General features: G+C 39.8%; 1 protein-coding gene across 1 annotated transcript; it reads right to left on the reverse strand.

Moving 5' to 3' along the window:
• Positions 1 to 1,877: 1,877 nt before the first annotated feature.
• LOC142369033 (arfaptin-1-like) lies at positions 1,878 to 19,972 on the reverse strand. Its single transcript, XM_075451262.1, has 8 exons — positions 19,806 to 19,972; positions 16,133 to 16,213; positions 13,056 to 13,149; positions 12,188 to 12,306; positions 10,860 to 11,081; positions 10,586 to 10,743; positions 9,071 to 9,245; positions 1,878 to 4,283 (listed from the first exon to the last, which is right to left on the reverse strand). The coding sequence occupies exons 2-8, from the start codon at positions 16,199 to 16,201 to the stop codon at positions 4,128 to 4,130; spliced, it is 993 nt and encodes a 330-aa protein (XP_075307377.1). The 5' UTR covers positions 16,202 to 16,213; positions 19,806 to 19,972; the 3' UTR covers positions 1,878 to 4,127.
• Positions 19,973 to 21,394: the final 1,422 nt, after the last annotated feature.

Below are 21,394 nucleotides of genomic sequence, written 5' to 3' on the forward strand. Positions count from 1 at the left end.
GGGCAACATTTAAATTATTTAATTTCATTCTGACAGATAGAAATGGGGCTTCATGCTCCCTTGAGACTAAATGTAGATTTGAAGTCCAATTTTGAGAGAGAATTTGTTTGTTAAAAGCAGCTGAGGAAGAGCTGACATATCATCAGTTAATTGGAAAAAAGCCAGGGAACAAACCACAAACCCTGCCGGAAAAAAAAACAAAACCCAAACACTCCAAAACCTTAAACTGTTCTTTAACTGTAAACAGACTTAACATCGTTCAAGTAATCTAAATCTGGAAGGTTTAGCTTTGACTGTTAAATAGGGCTGTCACTTTTTCTCCAAAGTTCGAATGGGGAAACTTCAATGAACATTTTATAATGACGTTTAAATAGAAAAATGAGTCTGAAGGCTTCAGACTACCGACTATAGACAGATGCATCAAACCATTAGAAGTAATTTGCCTTGTAATCCAGTACATGCATATACTGCAAACCCTGGTAATTTAGCAAAATAAGCTAATATTGTTTGCTTTGTTGCTTTGAACATGGAGAAAATGAGCGAGTAAAGCGGCCTTAAGAGGACAAATATGGGCACAACGTAATATCAGGAGACATTTTACAACTTTGAGCAACACATCTGTCCTATTATACAACAACAGCTGCCGGTTTGCCACCCCAGTGATGCAGAGGAGGCATCACAGAAGTGAGAGTGAGTGTTGAGTGTCGTCTGACTGCCTGCTTTCCAGCTTCTCTTCACAGACGTTCGTAAAAACGCCATCGCTGAAGAGATTTCAAAAACTTATGATGGAATTAGAACCCGATAAAAATCCTAAATCGCACTACAGTCTCTTCACACGAGGATAAAACGCTTGCTTATGTGAAAGTCACGGCTCTCAGTGGCTAAAAAGGATCTTTTACTTCACAACAGTTGCAGAAGTTAGGAGTTTGGGTCAAGAACAAAGGTTGTGAGTTAGAAAATCAACAGTTTCTGACTACGAAAGCAGCCTCCAGGTTTTTGTTTTTTTTACAGAAAACACGTGACAACAGAGAGGTTAAAGGAGCAGGCTACGGAGGTTGTTGTGAGTTCTCACCGAATAAATATAACTCAAGGCTGCAGCTTTTATTGGGGACAGTTTTCTGAACATTAAAGCAAGTTAATTCATCAATAATTTGCTGCTTTCTTGGTTTCACGTTGTCATCATTTCAATCTAACTGAATTCAAGGCTGTTCTGGCATCTTTGGAGCACAATTCTTCACCCTATTCTGATATTTCATGGAGCATAGATTCCCAGATTATCCAACATGGTAATCTATGAGTGAAAATGTGAAAATGTGACACTTTTTTCACGGATGCATCATGTTTCAGTCCAAACAAAAAGCCAAAAAGTACTTGAAATGTCATTAAAATAATGCCGATGTAAACATTTAGAAGGAAACAAACACACGTGGGAAAAAAGCCTTTAAACAAAGTGGGGATTTTTCTGTTTCAGGGCGTTTGGTACTCAATTAATGAGAGGACGACACACCGATGTCCACGTTGTAAAAACCAGTGGACAGGATTTATTCATTACAACCCCTGAGGCAGATGTAACGATCGTCCTGGACAATGCTTTGAATTGTTCAAACACAATCAAAAAGTAGCGTGATTACTTCAAATTTTTTGAAGAAAGAGACAGCTTTCCTGTAAAGTCAAAGCTCTTTGTTTTGATATTTCTGGATTTAATGAAATTTCCCTTTAATGCCACAATATTTTCAAACAAGACCTTCCTCAGCTGCTGGCAGAATACACATCATATATAAATAAAAGGTTTTCACGAGGTTATGATGACACAGAAGCATCCACAGTCATTGCATAGTTGTCTTAGAGGTAAATGTACACAAACAAAAACACATTCATACATGAAAGGAGTCACTTTAATGAACATTTCATTGTAAGAGATATTTAAGGCAGATTAAGCTTTAAGTGCAAATAAAGTGAACAGAGTGGGAGGACAAATTAACGGAAGTGGTTAAAAATGTGACGCAAACACCAAACTCATTATTTAAAATGATATATTTCCATTTTATCCGTACTTTTGACCATAAAAAAGTCAACAATTGTTTGGTCTCAATCAAACATTACAAAAGAATGAAAAAAAAAAACCCAAAACAAATCCGCATTTTCAATCAAGCTAATTAAGACTTTTAGTCTCCACATTGTTCTTCCTGGTCTGTAGAACATATAACAGCCGACTGGTTTAAGAATGGCTCAAACAATGTTCAAATAACTGATAAATTGTTCGGTAAAACCTTAACTGATACAAACCTCTCCTCACCAACAAAACAAAGAGTAAAGACCTGCAACTCAAATAGTTTTTATTTTTCTATTTTCACAAAAAAAGTTAAAACGAATAAAGTGCAGGAAGCTATTCATCAACTGGAGTGTGTTGAAGTATCCGTCTATGCAGCTTAAAAGAAGAAAAAGCTTACATACACTGAGGGGAAAGAAGTTTTTGATGAAAGGAAGTTAATGCTAACACTTTGGAAGCTGATTAACTTGCCACAAAAGTGAGATGAATCTAACATTTCTTCACCAACAGAAAAGGCAACATTGTCGGCGTACAGTGGTAACTTTTCTGGCTCGTAGCAAATATTTGCCTTTACAGCTTTTTCTTTGTAAATGTCATGAGCGGTGCAGCTACTCACCCCCGTGAATGAACATTCAGACATCGTCTTAATGCCAAACTTCAGCAACAAATATCATCAACATCAGTTTTTACTGGTCTCGATGAGACAAATGTTCTCCCAGGAAGCTAAAATGAGCTGAAAAACTTTGGTTTCTGATCAAATGTTGCAACATGTTTTGATTCAAAGCAAATCTTTGGTCCGTTGTCGTGTGAATGAAAAAAGAAAAAGAAAATAACCAGGATCCAACCTGAGAAAATTCATTAAAGTAATTAAACACCGAAACCCCGACTGAGGAAAAGGTGGCAGCATCCAATCAAAAAAAAAGACACCATTAGAAAACTCCCAGCAACAGTTTTTGGCTTGTAGAAAATTGTTGGTCTCAACCAGAGTCCAACTGAAACCAAATCTGTTCCCATAAGGTTGAAAATAAATCTAAAAAGGCAACAACAAAGCTGATTACCAACAAAACAACATTGCTTACATATGAAAAACATTTTGGCTGGATCCACATTATTGGACTCTGGATTTGTTGCATGTGATGCAAACCAAAAGAAAATGACCTGCAGCTAATTAGACGAGTTTCTCAAGCTCAATCTATATCAGGAACGTTACATTTACAGGTCACCATTCATTCAACTTCAACTATCTGGTTTAAAAACTGTGTTTTTTTTTTTTGGTATTTCACTGATATTAAATCTACTCACAAATCTGTGTTGCAAAATACGAACCCTCGTGAATCCCTTTATGACTTGTAATTCAAAATATTTAAGAACAAACAGTTTTGTTTTTTTACCCGGCTGCCACCTGAGAAGCGTCTTTGTTTATAAAAGAAGTGAGAAGCACGGGCCTCATTGGGAGGTTTAATCATGGAGCCTGGCTGGTTCTGAGCTGTGGCAGACTGTGGCAGCACTTATCTGCTCCACACATGGCTTCCAGCAGCGTTATTGAGGCACTTTTAGATGCTGTGAGCTTCTGACTGCAGTGGCAGCGGATTCTTCAAGTTCAAAGAGAGGCTTAGTGCCTCACAAAGGATTAGATGGATGTTGAAGCAAGAAAACCCAGTTTGGGGGGGGCAGGCATACTGTACATTTATGACTTTTTCTACGTCTATTCATACATTTATTTATAGGGTATAAAAACAGAATTTTTAGAATGACTTTTTATGCAGCTCCACAATAATTCGGAGACATTTTAAAGGCCTACCCCGACCTACACGAGTTAGCTCAGAACCCATTCACCATCCGAAATGAATTACTTTTCCACCAGCTCCTCTACGTCTGATGCAAACACCCATTTTTAGGACCTTTCCAAAGGCAGGAAGTCCATCACAAACCTACAAAGTTGAGTTCCATTCTGGTATAAATTAACTACGCACCCACCGATCCAGGCGACCCCAGTTTCACCGCTATCCAAACTGATTCCCCTCAGCCCCAATCACATGGGTCCACCTGTGTTTTTTTGTTGTTTTTAATTGTTGCGTCAGCTCTCCTCCAGCCAGGAGGGGGCGTCCACGTCGGGGTTGTTGAGGTGTTGGACAGCCTGATGCATGTTTTGTTCCAGGAAACCGTGACACGACAAACAGTGAGCAGCAACGGCGCCGTGGAGCAGCCATAGCTGATTATGGAGGACTTTCACCTGCAGACACAAAAGGAAGGATTAGTCCGTTTCATACTGTCGAACCTTTAAAAGTCACAGATTGAGCTTCGGCATCTTTAAAGTCACAGAATCTTTAAAGTTACAGATCGAGCTTTGGCATCTTTAAAGTTACAGATCGAGCTTCGGCATCTTTAAAGTTACAGAATCTTTAAAGTCACAGATCGAGCTTCGGCATCTTTAAAGTTACAGAATCTTTAAAGTTACAGAATCTTTAAAGTCACAGATTGAGCTTCGGCATCTTTAAAGTTACAGATCGAGCTTCGGCATCTTTAAAGTTACAGAATCTTTAAAGTTACAGATTGAGCTTCGGCATCTTTAAAGTCACAGAATCTTTAAAGTTACAGATCGAGCTTTGGCATCTTTAAAGTTACAGATCGAGCTTCGGCATCTTTAAAGTCACAGAATCTTTAAAGTCACAGATCGAGCTTCGGCATCTTTAAAGTCACAGATCGAGCTTCGGCATCTTTAAAGTTACAGATCGAGCTTCGGCATCTTTAAAGTTACAGATCGAGCTTCGGCATCTTTAAAGTTACAGAATCTTTAAAGTTACAGATCGAGCTTCGGCATCTTTAAAGTTACAGAATCTTTAAAGTTACATATTGAGCTTCGGCATCTTTAAAGTCACAGAATCTTTAAAGTGACAGATTGAGCTTCGGCATCTTTAAAGTTACAGATCGAGCTTCGGCATCTTTAAAGTTACAGAATCTTTAAAGTTACATATTGAGCTTCGGCATCTTTAAATTTACAGATCGAGCTTCGGCATCTTTAAAGTTACAGATTGAGCTTCGACATCTTTAAAGTTACAGATCGAGCTTCGGCATCTTTAAAGTTACAGAATCTTTAAAGTTACATATTGAGCTTCGGCATCTTTAAAGTTACAGATCGAGCTTTGGCATCTTTAAAGTTACAGATTGAGCTTCGGCATCTTCAAAGTCACAGATCGAGCTTCGGCATCTTTAAAGTCACAGATCGAGCTTCGGCATCTTTAAAGTCACAGATCGAGCTTCGGCATCTTTAAAGTCACAGATCGAGCTTCGGCATCTTTAAAGTCACAGATCGAGCTTCGGCATCTTTAAAGTCACAGAATCTTTAAAGTTACATATTGAGCTTCGGCATCTTTAAATTTACAGATCGAGCTTCGGCATCTTTAAAGTTACAGATCGAGCTTCGGCATCTTTAAAGTTACAGAATCTTTAAAGTTACATATTGAGCTTCGGCATCTTTAAATTTACAGATCGAGCTTCGGCATCTTTAAAGTTACAGATTGAGCTTCGACATCTTTAAAGTTACAGATCGAGCTTCGGCATCTTTAAAGTTACAGAATCTTTAAAGTTACATATTGAGCTTCGGCATCTTTAAAGTTACAGATCGAGCTTTGGCATCTTTAAAGTTACAGATTGAGCTTCGGCATCTTCAAAGTCACAGATCGAGCTTCGGCATCTTTAAAGTCACAGATCGAGCTTCGGCATCTTTAAAGTCACAGATCGAGCTTCGGCATCTTTAAAGTCACAGATCGAGCTTCGGCATCTTTAAAGTCACAGATCGAGCTTCGGCATCTTTAAAGTCACAGATCGAGCTTCGGCATCTTTAAAGTTACAGATCGAGCTTCGGCATCTTTAAAGTTACAGAATCTTTAAAGTTACAGATCGAGCTTCGGCATCTTTAAAGTTACAGATCGAGCTTCGGCATCTTTAAAGTCACAGATCGAGCTTCGGCATCTTTAAAGTTACAGATCGAGCTTCGGCATCTTTAAAGTTACAGATCGAGCTTCGGCATCTTTAAAGTTACAGATCGAGCTTCGGCATCTTTAAAGTTACAGATCGAGCTTCGGCATCTTTAAAGTTACAGAATCTTTAAAGTTACAGATCGAGCTTCGGCATCTTTAAAGTCACAGATCGAGCTTCGGCATCTTTAAAGTTACAGATCGAGCTTCGGCATCTTTAAAGTTACAGATCGAGCTTCGGCATCTTTAAAGTTACAGATCGAGCTTCGGCATCTTTAAAGTTACAGATCGAGCTTCGGCATCTTTAAAGTTACAGAATCTTTAAAGTTACAGAATCTTTAAAGTTACAGAATCTTTAAAGTTACAGAATCTTTAAAGTTACAGATTGAGCTTCGGCATCTTTAAAGTTACAGAATCTTTAAAGTTACAGATCGAGCTTCGGCATCTTTAAAGTCACAGATCGAGCTTCGGCATCTTTAAAGTCACAGATCGAGCTTCGGCATCTTTAAAGTCACAGATCGAGCTTCGGCATCTTTAAAGTTACAGATCGAGCTTCGGCATCTTTAAAGTCACAGATCGAGCTTCGGCATCTTTAAAGTTACAGATCGAGCTTCGGCATCTTTAAAGTCACAGATCGAGCTGCGGCATCTTTAAAGTTACAGATCGAGCTTCGGCATCTTTAAAGTCACAGATCGAGCTTCGGCATCTTTAAAGTCACAGATCGAGCTTCGGCATCTTTAAAGTTACAGATCGAGCTGCGGCATCTTTAAAGTTACAGATCGAGCTTCGGCATCTTTAAAGTTACAGATCGAGCTTCGGCATCTTTAAAGTTACAGATCGAGCTTCGACATCTTTAAAGTCACAGATCGAGCTTCGGCATCTTTAAAGTTACAGATCGAGCTTCGACATCTTTAAAGTCACAGATCGAGCTTCGGCATCTTTAAAGTTACAGATCGAGCTTCGGCATCTTTAAAGTTACAGATCGAGCTTCGGCATCTTTAAAGTCACAGATCGAGCTGCGGCATCTTTAAAGTTACAGATCGAGCTTCGGCATCTTTAAAGTCACAGATCGAGCTTCGGCATCTTTAAAGTCACAGATCGAGCTTCGGCATCTTTAAAGTTACAGATCGAGCTTCGGCATCTTTAAAGTCACAGATCGAGCTTCGGCATCTTTAAAGTCACAGATCGAGCTTCGGCATCTTTAAAGTCACAGATCGAGCTTCGGCATCTTTAAAGTCACAGATCGAGCTTCGGCATCTTTAAAGTCACAGATCGAGCTTCGGCATCTTTAAAGTTACAGATCGAGCTTCGGCATCTTTAAAGTCACAGATCGAGCTTCGGCATCTTTAAAGTTACAGATCGAGCTTCGGCATCTTTAAAGTTACAGATCGAGCTTCGGCATCTTTAAAGTTACAGATCGAGCTTCGGCATCTTTAAAGTTACAGAATCTTTAAAGTTACAGATCGAGCTTCGGCATCTTTAAAGTTACAGAATCTTTAAAGTTACAGATCGAGCTTCGGCATCTTTAAAGTTACAGATCGAGCTTCGGCATCTTTAAAGTTACAGATCGAGCTTCGGCATCTTTAAAGTTACAGATCGAGCTTCGGCATCTTTAAAGTTACAGATCGAGCTTCGGCATCTTTAAAGTTACAGAATCTTTAAAGTTACAGAATCTTTAAAGTTACAGAATCTTTAAAGTTACAGAATCTTTAAAGTTACAGATTGAGCTTCGGCATCTTTAAAGTTACAGATCGAGCTTCGGCATCTTTAAAGTCACAGATCGAGCTTCGGCATCTTTAAAGTCACAGATCGAGCTTCGGCATCTTTAAAGTTACAGATCGAGCTTCGGCATCTTTAAAGTCACAGATCGAGCTGCGGCATCTTTAAAGTTACAGATCGAGCTTCGGCATCTTTAAAGTCACAGATCGAGCTTCGGCATCTTTAAAGTCACAGATCGAGCTTCGGCATCTTTAAAGTTACAGATCGAGCTGCGGCATCTTTAAAGTTACAGATCGAGCTTCGGCATCTTTAAAGTTACAGATCGAGCTTCGGCATCTTTAAAGTTACAGATCGAGCTTCGACATCTTTAAAGTCACAGATCGAGCTTCGGCATCTTTAAAGTTACAGATCGAGCTTCGGCATCTTTAAAGTCACAGATCGAGCTTCGGCATCTTTAAAGTCACAGATCGAGCTTCGGCATCTTTAAAGTCACAGATCGAGCTTCGGCATCTTTAAAGTCACAGATCGAGCTTCGGCATCTTTAAAGTCACAGATCGAGCTTCGGCATCTTTAAAGTCACAGATCGAGCTTCGGCATCTTCAAAGTCACAGATCGAGCTTCGGCATCTTTAAAGTCACAGATCGAGCTTCGGCATCTTTAAAGTTACAGATCGAGCTTCGGCATCTTTAAAGTCACAGATCGAGCTGCGGCATCTTTAAAGTTACAGATCGAGCTTCGGCATCTTTAAAGTTACAGATCGAGCTTCGGCATCTTTAAAGTCACAGATCGAGCTTCGGCATCTTTAAAGTCACAGATCGAGCTTCGGCATCTTTAAAGTCACAGATCGAGCTTCGGCATCTTTAAAGTCACAGATCGAGCTTCGGCATCTTTAAAGTCACAGATCGAGCTTCGGCATCTTTAAAGTCACAGATCGAGCTGCGGCATCTTTAAAGTTACAGATCGAGCTTCGGCATCTTTAAAGTTACAGATCGAGCTTCGGCATCTTTAAAGTCACAGATCGAGCTTCGGCATCTTTAAAGTCACAGATCGAGCTTCGGCATCTTTAAAGTTACAGAATCTTTAAAGTTACAGATCGAGCTTCGGCATCTTTAAAGTTACAGATCGAGCTTCGGCATCTTTAAAGTCACAGATCGAGCTTCGGCATCTTTAAAGTTACAGATCGAGCTGCGGCATCTTTAAAGTTACAGATCGAGCTTCGACATCTTTAAAGTCACAGATTGTCAGTCGTGTAACTTGGAGACTCTGCGGTTCAGATTAAGATTAATTAGATAACACCAGGCGTTGTTTCTCCTTTCCCTCTCACCCGGTTCTCCTCCAGCAGCTTGACTTTGACGGACAGGTCGTCTCTGACTTTCTGGTAGCGCTCCCTCTGGCCCTGGAAGTCCTTCTGGGCCCCCTCCAGCTTAGGCAGGGTGGTGGTGTCCCGGGGCCCCAGGTTCAGCTCCTCCAGGTCGACTCTGTACGCGTCATACTCAATTCTGGAAGTCGGGGTAAAAACATGGCGTCTCAAACTGAGAGTTCACAAAAGGTACAACAGGAGCGGGGAATAAAGATCAACCTTATGAGCTGCTAATGATGGTGCAAAGCGTTTTGACTCTGCAGTAACATTAAAAAGTAATTGTGGAAGTCACTTATTTATGAAATATATATATATTTTACTTGTTACACTCTTTACAAGGTGTTTGATAAAGATCCGACAGCCATGCTGTATTGTTTTTGTTTCAGATCCTTGTTAGAAACTGTCCTGTTTTTGGTTGGCAGCTGGAATCATTTCACTTTACACAGCGTCCCTTCTATTTTGGAAACCAGATTGTACATCTAGGTCAGTGATACTCACTATTTTTTTCACAAGAGCCACATTGGCAGCAAAATCAAGGAAAGAGCCACTTTTACGACAACATACTAAGTTCCCCTTTTGCAAATATGCATTTCTACATATAAAACAACCCACAAAAAAAGAAACAACACAGCCAATACATGTTCAATTAAGACCACATTTACCTTAATACTGGGATGAGCAGAAGCTGGCGTGCATGTCCTCGACTTTCTTCATGTTGTATTTGTAGTTTGTTGTTGTAATCATAGTGAGACATTCAGGATGAGCATGGTTTTTGTGCTGGTTTTTGCCCTTTTTTTAATTAAAAACCGATCCATTGTGCCTGCATCTCGCGCTGGCTAAAGGAGCTAGCGTGCTCTGCGGTCAAGTGTGACGGTGGTTAAAGTGGACTGCGTTGCCAGGTTTAACAGTGTGCCCCCTTTAGGAAACACCATTAAGCCTTAAATAATACTTAATAAAAATACTTAATACTGTGCAGTATTCGCTGTGTGTTATTTGAAAAAATTTATTGTTATTGTTACCATATTGTTATAAGCTGCTATGCGAATCGCCAATTAAAGCTTGAGGAGCTGCACAATGAGATTAAACTTTCACCAAATGGAGACATTTTTAAATCCAGGTTAAAAACATTTCTGTTCTCATGTGTCTATGCATGAAATCTGCACGATATCTTTGAATTTATCTTGACTGTTGCTGGTTTTTAAATTCATTTAAATGATTTTATTTGTTTCTCTTTATATTCTTTTATGTATTTTTAATGCTTCTTCCACTCCCTGCTGCAATGCTTTTATTTTATGAGAAGCACTTTTAATTGTTTGTACATGAAATATGCTATATAAATAAATTTGATTTGATCTGATCTAGGTTGAACTCCCCACGTTTAAAAGATGTTTTTGTCAGTCATGTCCTACATTTCCCAGAATTCCTGCTCGCCTTTAGCTGACTCTGGTAAAGTAAAGAGGAGGTGCGTATTCCACCCACCTGGCAGCCTCGTACTGCTTGCCGTTGATCATGGTGTCCTCGATGGTTTTATTCACCAGCGTGTCCATGTCGGATGTGAAGCTGTTGAGGGCCGCGGCCAGAGTCTCGCCGCTCTTTGAGAGGAACTTCTGAGCCTCTGCGTTCAGGCCGAACTCCACCTGAAGTTTTAAGGAAGCAACATCGATCATCACCAAACTGGACGGTCGTCCTGCGGCGCCATCAGAGCGTCTCTGAAGGCGGCGCGGTCCATCTGGAAGATGCTTTCAGGACTTACGTGGAGCGTCGGTGTTTTCACGCTGAGCTCGGAGAAGGCGTCCCCCAGAGTCCTCTGGGTGACGGTGAACTGGGCGAGCTGGGCGGCCAGCGTCTGAGCCAGCTTGGTCATGTGATCGTAGCGCTGTCGGTCGTCTTTGAGCAGCTCGAGGCGCGGCTCCAGGTCCAGATCCACCGTACGGGACCCACGGCCCAGCTTCTCCGACAGCGCCTGCCGGGTACACTGCGGGGGAGAGGTGTCACTGCTGATCAGACAGATGTTTCTTGACCAAACATCTGTGAAACCCTAACTTCTCTGGAAGACTACATTTTGACTTTCTTACCGAACAGGGGCCAGATTTCATTGTTACATAAGCTGTTTGTAAGTAAGTCTAAAGAGTGATCTGAATGCTTACTAAAAGCGTGGAGAACGGACTTGGATTTAACAGAGCAGGAATGGTCAGGTGCATGTCTCATTGCTCAGACCCAATCCATCAATACAAATTCAAAACTACTGCAGTATAGATGGCTAACTAGACTATATATATATAACTCCAGCTGAACTGCACCGCTTTAATCCCAGCATACCTGACACTTGCCTCAAATGCAAAGACCAAAAAGGTGCTTTATTCCATTGTATCAGGGAATGTCCACAGGTACTATCATTTTGGAAAAGAGTATTAGACCTGGCTAGCCAAATCATTGGTAAGGAGGTTCCTCTTAAGCCAAAATTATGCATATTAAATCTCTACCCAGAGCAGGGCTTCATTACCACCCAAAAAGTCAAATCTTTGCTGAACATTTGTTTCTTGGAAGCCAAACGTTGTATTGCCTGCTCTTGGAAGTCAGACACGCCGTGTACTACAGCACAATGGTTGAGGGGATTGACCTTTTATGTTGCTTTAGAAAAAATAAGCTACTCAACAAAGAACAATGTTGACAAGTTTTGGAAAATATGGAATATTTTCTATCATTTTCTTGAGAATAACAATATGGATGTAGATGTTTGGATGGATGACAAATAGGACTTAGTTGTCTTTATTTGATTTATTCATTTAATCTCTGGTCTTTTTAGTTTTTTTTTTTAATATTATAATGTAATCTTTATTTATGATTTTAGTGTGGATTTGTGTGAGTACAAACCATATGCCTGCTTTATTTATGCTTTATCCTTTCTCTATTTTGTTTTGTTTTATTATATTTTTATGTACCTTACTGTGCCATTGTGCTGTTTTGTATTGATCTCTGTTTGTTTCTAAAATGAACAAAATTCTTAATAAATAAATGTTTAAAAAAAAGAAACATCTGTGATAGATGAACAGAGACAAACGTGGGCTAGTCTCCTCCCACCTTGTATTTGGTGATGCTCCACTTGCGGACCCGCTGCAGCTTCTCGCTGGCCGGGTTCTTGTTGCTGCCCTGAATGACCACAGGTCCACTTGTTGGTGTCTGTGGTGTCACCGGGAGCTCTGGAGGTCAGAGGTCAACGATGCTATGAACTTCAATACATTTTAGCCTAATTTACAAGTTGATACAGTTCATCTGCTGTATATAGTTTTTTTTATCTTTGCTGTTTTTTATAGATGCAGCTAAAGAAATGGGAACAAATGATGTGTCTCTGTGACAGGCTGCTGGGAACAAAGTGCCTAAATTTCCAATTTAAAATGGCTTTAAGTGGATTATCAGCAGAAAAAAGGTACAAGAACCGGACTGAAAATGAGTGAAAAAGCAGCTAATGGCCAAAGAAAAAGAGACTATCAAAGATAATAAGACAGTCTGGCTGCGTAGAAGGAAAATATGCAGAAATGAGAGCTGGCTTCAGATTTTAGAACAGTTCATGTAATTATACATATAAGAAGTAATTCAAATGTTTCCCTTTTTATCCACAAATATAATTAAAAGCTGAATTCACATCTTAATTTGAACATTTTTCATCCTTCATAACCTAACAAGGCAGTTTGGAAAACAATAATACCACCTATAAAAGTGAAATTAAATCAAAGTGTGGCTCATGAACACTAATGTTGAGTTTTAGTCTTAACTTGATCAGTATCTAGTTTTTCATCCACCCAGATATTTGAGAACGTTTTCAGTGGTTTTGGAAGCAGGTGGAGGATCATTTTGCTTCGTTTCTGATTGAGAATATTTAGATCAGACATGAAAGCTGTGGTTGTTATCCAGTTCAACGTGACAGTGTGTGCACCCGCCCCTGATTTACCTTTGCTTTGCTCCGTTTCTGTGACCTCCGGCGTGGCTTCAGCTGGACAGGAAGTGACATTGTTGTCGGAGTGGTTGCAGTTACTGTTCGCTTCCTGTAGAGATCATCAGCGCGGGTAAACAAATGGTTCAACAAAGTCCCACAGGCGGTGGAGACAGTTTGCATCAAAGTGGTTTTAACGTTCCTGGCAGTCTGAACTTTTACTTCATCAAAGCTCAGACTTGGGTTGTGTTCGAAACCGCCTACTACATACTTCCATACTTCATACTGCATACTCATCGATCAGACAGTATGCAGAGCGTTTACCCACAATGCATTTCGCTCCTGCCCGAGCCGAAATCAGCCGGCCTGAAGCTGATTTCACCTAAAGCTCTAAACTCTGTAAACTTTAGCAACATTTGAAACATTTTCAGGAGAGAAAGTAGTCGTTTAGATCCCCAACGTGTTGAAAATCTGACAAAATACCGGCTATTTACAATTTTGTTCCCTAGAATTCAACGCTACTAAAGCTAGCCGCAGTGAGCAACGCACTTCTGGTTATTTTCACAAAATAAAATACCCGTTGCCTTTTACCATAGGGAAAGCCATTACGATACAATTGGTGCTTTTGTTTTGAAAACAGGAAGTGAACCTACCCTCGTTGTAGCTAGCTTGAAACTGCCGTTTTGACAGGAAATGACGATCGGCGACGTCACGTTACGTTGCATCTTGGGTAGTTTGAGTATGAGTAGTAACCTCATGATGCATACCCAACATTTCGGAGAATCTAGTATGCATCCGGGAACTTAAAAAAAGTTAAAGATAGTAGGAGTAGTGGGAGTAGTAGGAGGTTTCGAACACAGCCTTGGAGTTGGAGGATGGATAATAACAAAAAAAAAAGACGATTGAAACCTAAAAACATCCCATCTTTGGCCCCATAAATCAACCTGCTGTAGAATTTATACCTCAGTCTCCATCATCTCCTTTTTAACTGAGTTTGTTGACGCTAAAGGATGAAAAGAATCTCCCTTTTCCCCTGAGGCTAACATTTCCTGCAGTTCCTGAATGCAGAATGAGCCTCAGGCCTTGAGAAAGGGTCAGGAGTCACAGCGTCGACGGGAGGTCAGAGGTCACCGGCAGGAAGCAGTCAGATGTCACAGAAGGGAGGTCTGAACGCACCTGATCCTGGGTCCGACCTGGATCTGAAACGCCGTCCTCACAACGAGAAGAAAGACGGACGCACACCTGCGGGCGGCTCGCCGGCCCGGAGGAAACTGGCTCACAGTTCTCGTGTCACATTGAAGAGACAGAGAAGCATGTGGTGACGCAAAGCAACCTCAGCGGGTCCACGTTTGCTCTTTCCAAAGGTTAGAGAGGCCGGAGGGCGACCCCGACGTTCCCAATCCCGACTACGGCCTCTTAAAGGCACATTCCTCTCAGTAGCAGCAAGCTATTTAGCTCTGATGTCTGGTTTAAATTCACCATGAACACGTCGCATCTCTGAGGACATGACTGACCACACTGCTTTGCTTTGACTTCTACTGCGGCCTTTTCAAAGCTTTATCAGAGACTCAAACCCTCTCTTTCATGCAGATGTTTAGTCCTTGACTCTCTGTTAAAGGGATAGTTCGCCTCTTTTGACATGAAGCTGTATGACATCCCATATTAGCAACATCATTTATGAACATTTTCTTACCCCCTGCTGCGTCCTGTGAGCCGAGTTTTGGCGTTGATGAAGGTAGATGAAGGAAGCTAGTTGGCTGGGGTTTAAAAAATAAAGCGTTTTGCTTCTCAAAACAATATGCGTTCAAAAGAGTAATACATTTGGATCACAAAATCGTTCTCCAGGAAAAATTCAGACCTCACAATCGCTTGGTGCTATTTTCTCTCCCTTCTGATATTTTATTTAAAAAATAAAATAGTAACAATATAATATAATAATAATAATAATATTTTAATAACAATATGAATTAACTCTAAAGAATAAAAAAGAAGGAGATCTATCTATTTATATCAAAATAAAGAACATATCACTTCTAATATCCTAAGTTTCATCTTGAGAAATGAAGTCCTGATATTTCGAAATAAATGTTCAATATGTAAATAATTATGTCTTATTGGAGAAATAACTTGAAAACATAATGAGACGTGTTTTTGGAATATTTTCAGAATCAGAAACAAAATAAAAAGTAAAAAAGTTCTTAAATGTTCATAAATGATGTTGCTGATATGGGATGTCATACAGCTTCATGTCAAAAGAGGCGAACTATCCCTTTAAGCATTTCGTTACCATGGTTCCCTTTATAGACATTTATATTTCTAATGACTGTTGATTTAATTAAAAACGCCACCAGAAGCAATGTCACGAACCTGCAGTTTTTATCATGACTTGATTGCAGATGTGCATGTCAGCTAAAAAAAACCTTTTCATCGTTACCACGGTAACCCTTCTGTGACTTGAACCTGGCTTTAAAGGCTGGAAACTTCCATTTGAATAGTTTTTGGAGCCCTCCTGTGCGCCACCTCTGCTGAGCACAGAATCAGCTGAACCTGGAAATTTGACCTTAAAATGACAAATCGTTGCTTTGTGTATATTTAAGAACATAAATAAGTTTTTGAACTTTTTCCAGTCTGAGGCACATGGTGGACAGATTCAGCTGCAATTTGCACGACAATCAGCCCGGATGGGCAGAATTCTTCTGCGTTAATAACAGTAACAGCGAGGCTGTGATTAATAAGGATGGATTACTGTTTCTTATTTCAGAATCTTTCTGGGATTCCTCTGAGAGGGGAGTCGGTCTACTCGTCTAACCTCCAAGAGGAGAGGATCTAAGCATGAACATTTGAGTGAGGTCACACGGCTCTTATATCGCCGTACTTTGGGGTTAAACTCAAGAAACTAAACACCCTCTCAAGAAAAATAAAAAAAAGAGTTGATTGTTGAAGCCTTCTATTATCACTCAACAACATTATCAGCTTGTAGTTGAGAATTCGTTGAGGCTTCGGACGCGCAGGCCAGAGGGAGTGATCCTGTTCCTCATAACTACACAAGCACAGCAGCAGTAACTGGAAAGCAGGAGCAGACAGAGATGTCTCACCTTTTGAGGCGCCTCCTCCTCTGCGCCGCTGGATGTGACACTAACGCCTCCCTGCTCCGATACCTCCATCTTCCTCCTCGCCTGGACACACAAAAGAAGCAAAACAATCAGCTCACTGCACAAAACTTTAGTTCTGTGAATCTTATTTCCATCGAGATTGGATTTAAGGATGTAAAAACTAACTTAGTCGTTAGTTAAACATCTCTGACATTTAATAACTGCAGGCAGTGACGTTAAAATCTTGAGCCTCCCCTCAATTTGAAACATAAATATAAATACAGAAACAGAGTTAGTTCAGTTCTGAGCAGCTTTAAAGTGAATATCTGCTCTGAGCTCCTTTCTCCTCCAGCACAGCCTGAACCCTCTCAGACGAGCTTTCTGTCCTTTCTTTAAGGAGTCTTCAGGAATAGTTCTCCAGGCTTCTTGAAGGACATCCCAAAGCTCTTCTTTGGATGTGGGCTGCCTTTTGTTCCGTTCTCTGCCAACATGATCCCACACTGCTTCAGTAATGTCGCCTGACACTTCTTTTGTCCTCCACTTGTCCAGTTTCCTCAAATGTTTTAAGGACACGCTGCACACCATGCTGAGATATGCCAAGTTTTCAGCTAACAGCTCTTTGGGAATCACCTTGTTGCTGCAGAAATCCTGTTTTCTGTCTGTCAGACTGTGTTATCTTTGCTGTTTTTCACACATGCAGCTAAAGAAATGGGAACAAATCTTGATTCCAGTCTAAAACCCGCAAAGAGCTTCTAGATTATTCATTTCTGGTGGCATAAAACAGTTTAATCCTTTAATTTATATTAATTGTTCCATAATTAGCCATTAGATTATATCTTATATTCCTTTTTTAAGCTTTAAAGCGATACTCTGGAGTAGATTCAACCTGGGGTCATTTGAACCGTGATATCCAGCCAAGTAGCCCACCCGCAGTTTTTTCGATATTGGCTGAACATCAGCTGAGTTACAGAGTTATCCCGAATAGCTTCGTACAAGGATTAATGGATCCTGGTCTGCATCTCCAAAATTACCACACTAAAATCACATGCCATGACACCAAACTTCTACAGTAGTACAAATATGGTCTGTACTCACAAAACGATGCATTTGGAAGTTTGTACATAGTCCAGGAGTTTATTATTATCAACACAAGCCTGATAGCTTTTCTGCAGCTAAAGCTTCGTCGACGTCACTTCTGGGAGCTGGGAGCTTCAAAGTAAGATGAGGGTTGATCTACTACTGTAGACAACAAAGTATATGCTATATTCTACATGTTTTTTTATGAATTTTTATGTTGTAGAGTTGTGAAGTTATTTTATCAATGGAGAAATTGAGCAGCCTTGCCAGCTTACTCCTGGACTATTTTCAAACTTCCAAATGCATCGTTTGGTGAGTACAGACCATATTTGTACTACTGTAGAAGTTTGGTGTCATGGCATGTGATTTTAGTGTGGTAATTTTGGAGATACTGCCAGGATCCATTAACCCTTGTACGAAGCTATTCGGGATAACTCAGTAACTCAGCTGATGTTCAGCCAATATCAGAAAAAACTGCGGGTGGGCTACTTGGCTGGATATCACGGTTCAAATGACCCCAGGTTGAATCTACTCCGGAGTATCACTTTAAATTGAATCTTATTTACTTTTTCTTGATGTTGAATAACATATAATTCTTATTGTCTTTTTTTTTCTACTTTTAGACGTGATAACATTCATTATTTTGTGATTAGGTTTTTTTAAAACTGAATTTCTAATATTAATTTGACTCTTTTGGTAACTGAAAGCAGTTTTAAACGTAAATGTTCAAAAAAGTTGAAACTATGAAGCTGTTTTTCACACATGCAGCTAAAGAAATGGGAACAAATGATGTGTCTCTGTGACAGGCTGCTGGGAACAAAGTGCCTAAAGATCCAGTTTAAAACGGCTTCTTTGCTTAGTTGTCTGTTCTGTGTGGACACAACACTGGTTCATCCCTTGAGTTAGGAGCCTTTTACCTGCCTGAATGGTTCATAGGTCAGAGTTAAGTGGCCTAACAAAGAAAAAACACATTCCTCTGAAGAAGCTCAGGTACAAGGACTGGACTGAAGATGAGGGAAGAAGCAGAAAATGTCCAAAGAAAAACTTCAAAGGAGAACTATTGACAAAAATTACAAAGAAATTAGAGCTGGATCAAGACTTTTATACAATAAAGTACATTTAAACAAAACATTACAAAACATTTTAACATTACACTTGTCCTGCTGCCATCTATCGCCCCCTAGTGGTCGCTAACACACACAACATGGACCTCTAAGTCCATAAATGAGGGGTTGGCTCAATTCCTTCACAGGGAAACCAAACCCGTGACTTTAAACACATCTCGCAACCTGCAAAACACAGCTCGCACAGCCTAAAGGATATATTGACAGCTGTGAGAACGGAGGTCAGACACGTAATTATAACCGTGAGCAGCATGAAAAACATACATATAATGAAGCCTGCGGCTCAGTGGCAGACAACAAACCCTGTTGTTATGGCGATTTAGGAGATACTTGGAAGTGAGGTAACGTCTTTGGCTGTCAAGTTAATTTTTCTCAGACTTTATATACAGCAAGTACAAAGTGCACACAGCTGATCTCTCCTTACTGATAGGACAATACAACAGAAAGAGGTGACCTTAGGTCTCTTATCAGTCATGTCACGACCCAGAAAACCTTAATTATCCAGATTATGAACGTACAAGTTATTTAGTGACGGTGTGATGCAAAGTCACATTAAAGTGTGACTATGGTAAAAGAAAAAAAGCATGCACGAAACAGCACAGCATTGAAAAAGTACTTCTGTGTAGGAAAAAGGAAGACGAGTCTGACTTCCTTACAGAACAAGGCCGGTAAACACTGCACCATTGTGTGCCGTGTTGCTCATTTGAATATCTACAGGTGTGTTTGGCTCAAAAGGGTGTAAACAAAGTGTGCAATAAGATCGGACTCGTAAAAATGTGCCATGAGTCTCTGGAGGAGATGAACCGCACACTCTCTGCACGAGATAGTGGTTAAATGACGGTGTGTGTTCAGTCAGAGGCTTCCATAAGTCAAAGATATTTTGATTTTACATCCTTTTCTTTACAGTCTGACTCCCTAAACGAGTTCTGTTTGAATATTTTGCAGATTAAGTTATTGATTTCATGTTTTAATTGAGTGTTAACAGCAAGACAGCCTTAAAAAAGAACTCTTATTTAGTGGGATATGCATGTAATATAGCTGCAATAAGATAAAAAAATGACAATATAATCAATCAAAAATAGCAATAAAGCATAAATATATATATGTAGAAATATGATAAACAAGCACATGGAGCTGCATATTATATTAAATAACTATTTATAACACATCCTTGTCTGATAATAGTTAATTTTCGTAATATAAAGTTTACAGTGAGCAGCCGGTGAATGTTAAAGTAAAGCAGTGGGTTGCATTAGTTTTGATGGGTGTGTTCAATATTTTCTCCTTATCAGGTTTTGCACTGCAGTCACTGAACTCTGCTTCCTCTTTAACTATTTCCACGCATGAAAAAGCCAATAAAGCCGACTTTATGCATCAGTAAATCATCATTTTCGACGGTTAGACGGTGATTGATTCCCTCCTAGGGACACTTCAGAGGTTCAACAAGTGTCATTTACAGGCTGTTTTATTTTTACCTTCACGGATGTTAAACTCTTCTTTTTTATCTTCTTCTGTCCGCTTTTCTTCCCTCCTCCGTCAGCTCGTCATGTCTGAAAGTTTCTGCACGAATCCTTCAGACTAAAATAAGTTGTTGTGCGGACAAAAAGTCAGGAACCGTCGGACACACCCGGAAGTGTTTGCTCATCGCACAGAGGCTGCGCGGTATAACCTCCTTTACGCACCGCGGGGGCGGTGACATAGACGGTTTTTCCGATGTTTGACTTCACAAAGAGTGCAAAGGCCTTTAAAGTCATTTTTCTTTTTTATCATTTTTTTGCTCAGGTGATTACTGCCACCTCCGCTGACTCCAAGGAGACAGCTTGGCAGTGACTGGGTGAAGAAATCTGTTATTTCTTAAAATATCATAACTTGTTACTGTCACGTTCATGGGGTTTTCCCCATGTTTTTGGTTTTGCGTTTTTATCATGCGTAGTCATGTCTTAGTTTTTAAGTCCATGTTTAGTTTTTGCCATTGCTTTTCACTCACGTCACCTGTATTCATTGTCCCCAGCTGCACTCATTCACCCACTTCAGTATTTAGTGACATGACATGACATGGCATGACACAGCTAATTTGCAAAGCTTCTTTCGCTTTTAACACTTTAAACACCTACTGTTACTGTCTAAAGATGTAAAAGTAAACTAACAACTATAAAAAAGTAAATAAATGACTTATTCTCATAAAGTATCAATGCACTGTATAACTATTAAATCAAATGGAACACAAACTTGAAGTGTAGCTTCTCTTTTTAAAGGGATTTTTTTTCAGTATGGTTGTGTGAAGTACTTCTAAGTAGTCAGTGTTCCTACCTACAGTAGAAAGCAGTCGGATCACTCTCAGTTTGGAGAATATCGGAGGAATTCTGATCGGGAGCTAAGCTGCTCAGAACAGGACCCCAGGAGAACAAATTTTAGCCATAAAAACACTCCCCAAAAAACTCAAACTTTAACATTTTTAACAGAAGTTCAAGTAAACACTTTATAAAGTGATTTGTTCACACAGCATCTTTGCATTGATGTACTTTGTCTCCATTTTCTCAACCAAAGAACATGCATGTTGTTCTGTGTCGTTGCGTGTACGGTTGCTCTGCTGTTTCCTAAGTACTCCCGACTGGACAGTTAAGAATAAATCAAGAGCCTGGAAAAGCAATAACACATACTATTGTCAGCCAATAGGTCTGACATAACACCTGACAGACTCAGCTTTTCTGTGATAAGATATGCTGTACAGCCACCATGCACACAATGCAACACGAAAGCTTTTCAGTCTGACATAACAGTCTATTTGCATTTAATAACAACAATACGGCAGGAAAAATAACATAAGAGTCGCTTCATTTATTTATTTCTATTGCAGAATTTAATTTGAACTGCTGAATAAATGAATAATGCTTCACATGCATTCTTACAGTAAACATTTCAAGCATAAATACAAACACAAAATGTCTAAATAACAACATTTTTGTAAAAATAATGTCCAGTCATTGAGCTTTTTAATTTATAAATCAAATTTTATTTAATTTTTATATCTTTTCCATCTAAATTTTGCCTGAAGTGGAGGAAA

The sequence above is a fragment of the Odontesthes bonariensis genome, chromosome 19, assembly GCF_027942865.1.
Source record: "Odontesthes bonariensis isolate fOdoBon6 chromosome 19, fOdoBon6.hap1, whole genome shotgun sequence".
NCBI classification, from domain to species: Eukaryota; Metazoa; Chordata; class Actinopteri; order Atheriniformes; family Atherinopsidae; genus Odontesthes; species Odontesthes bonariensis.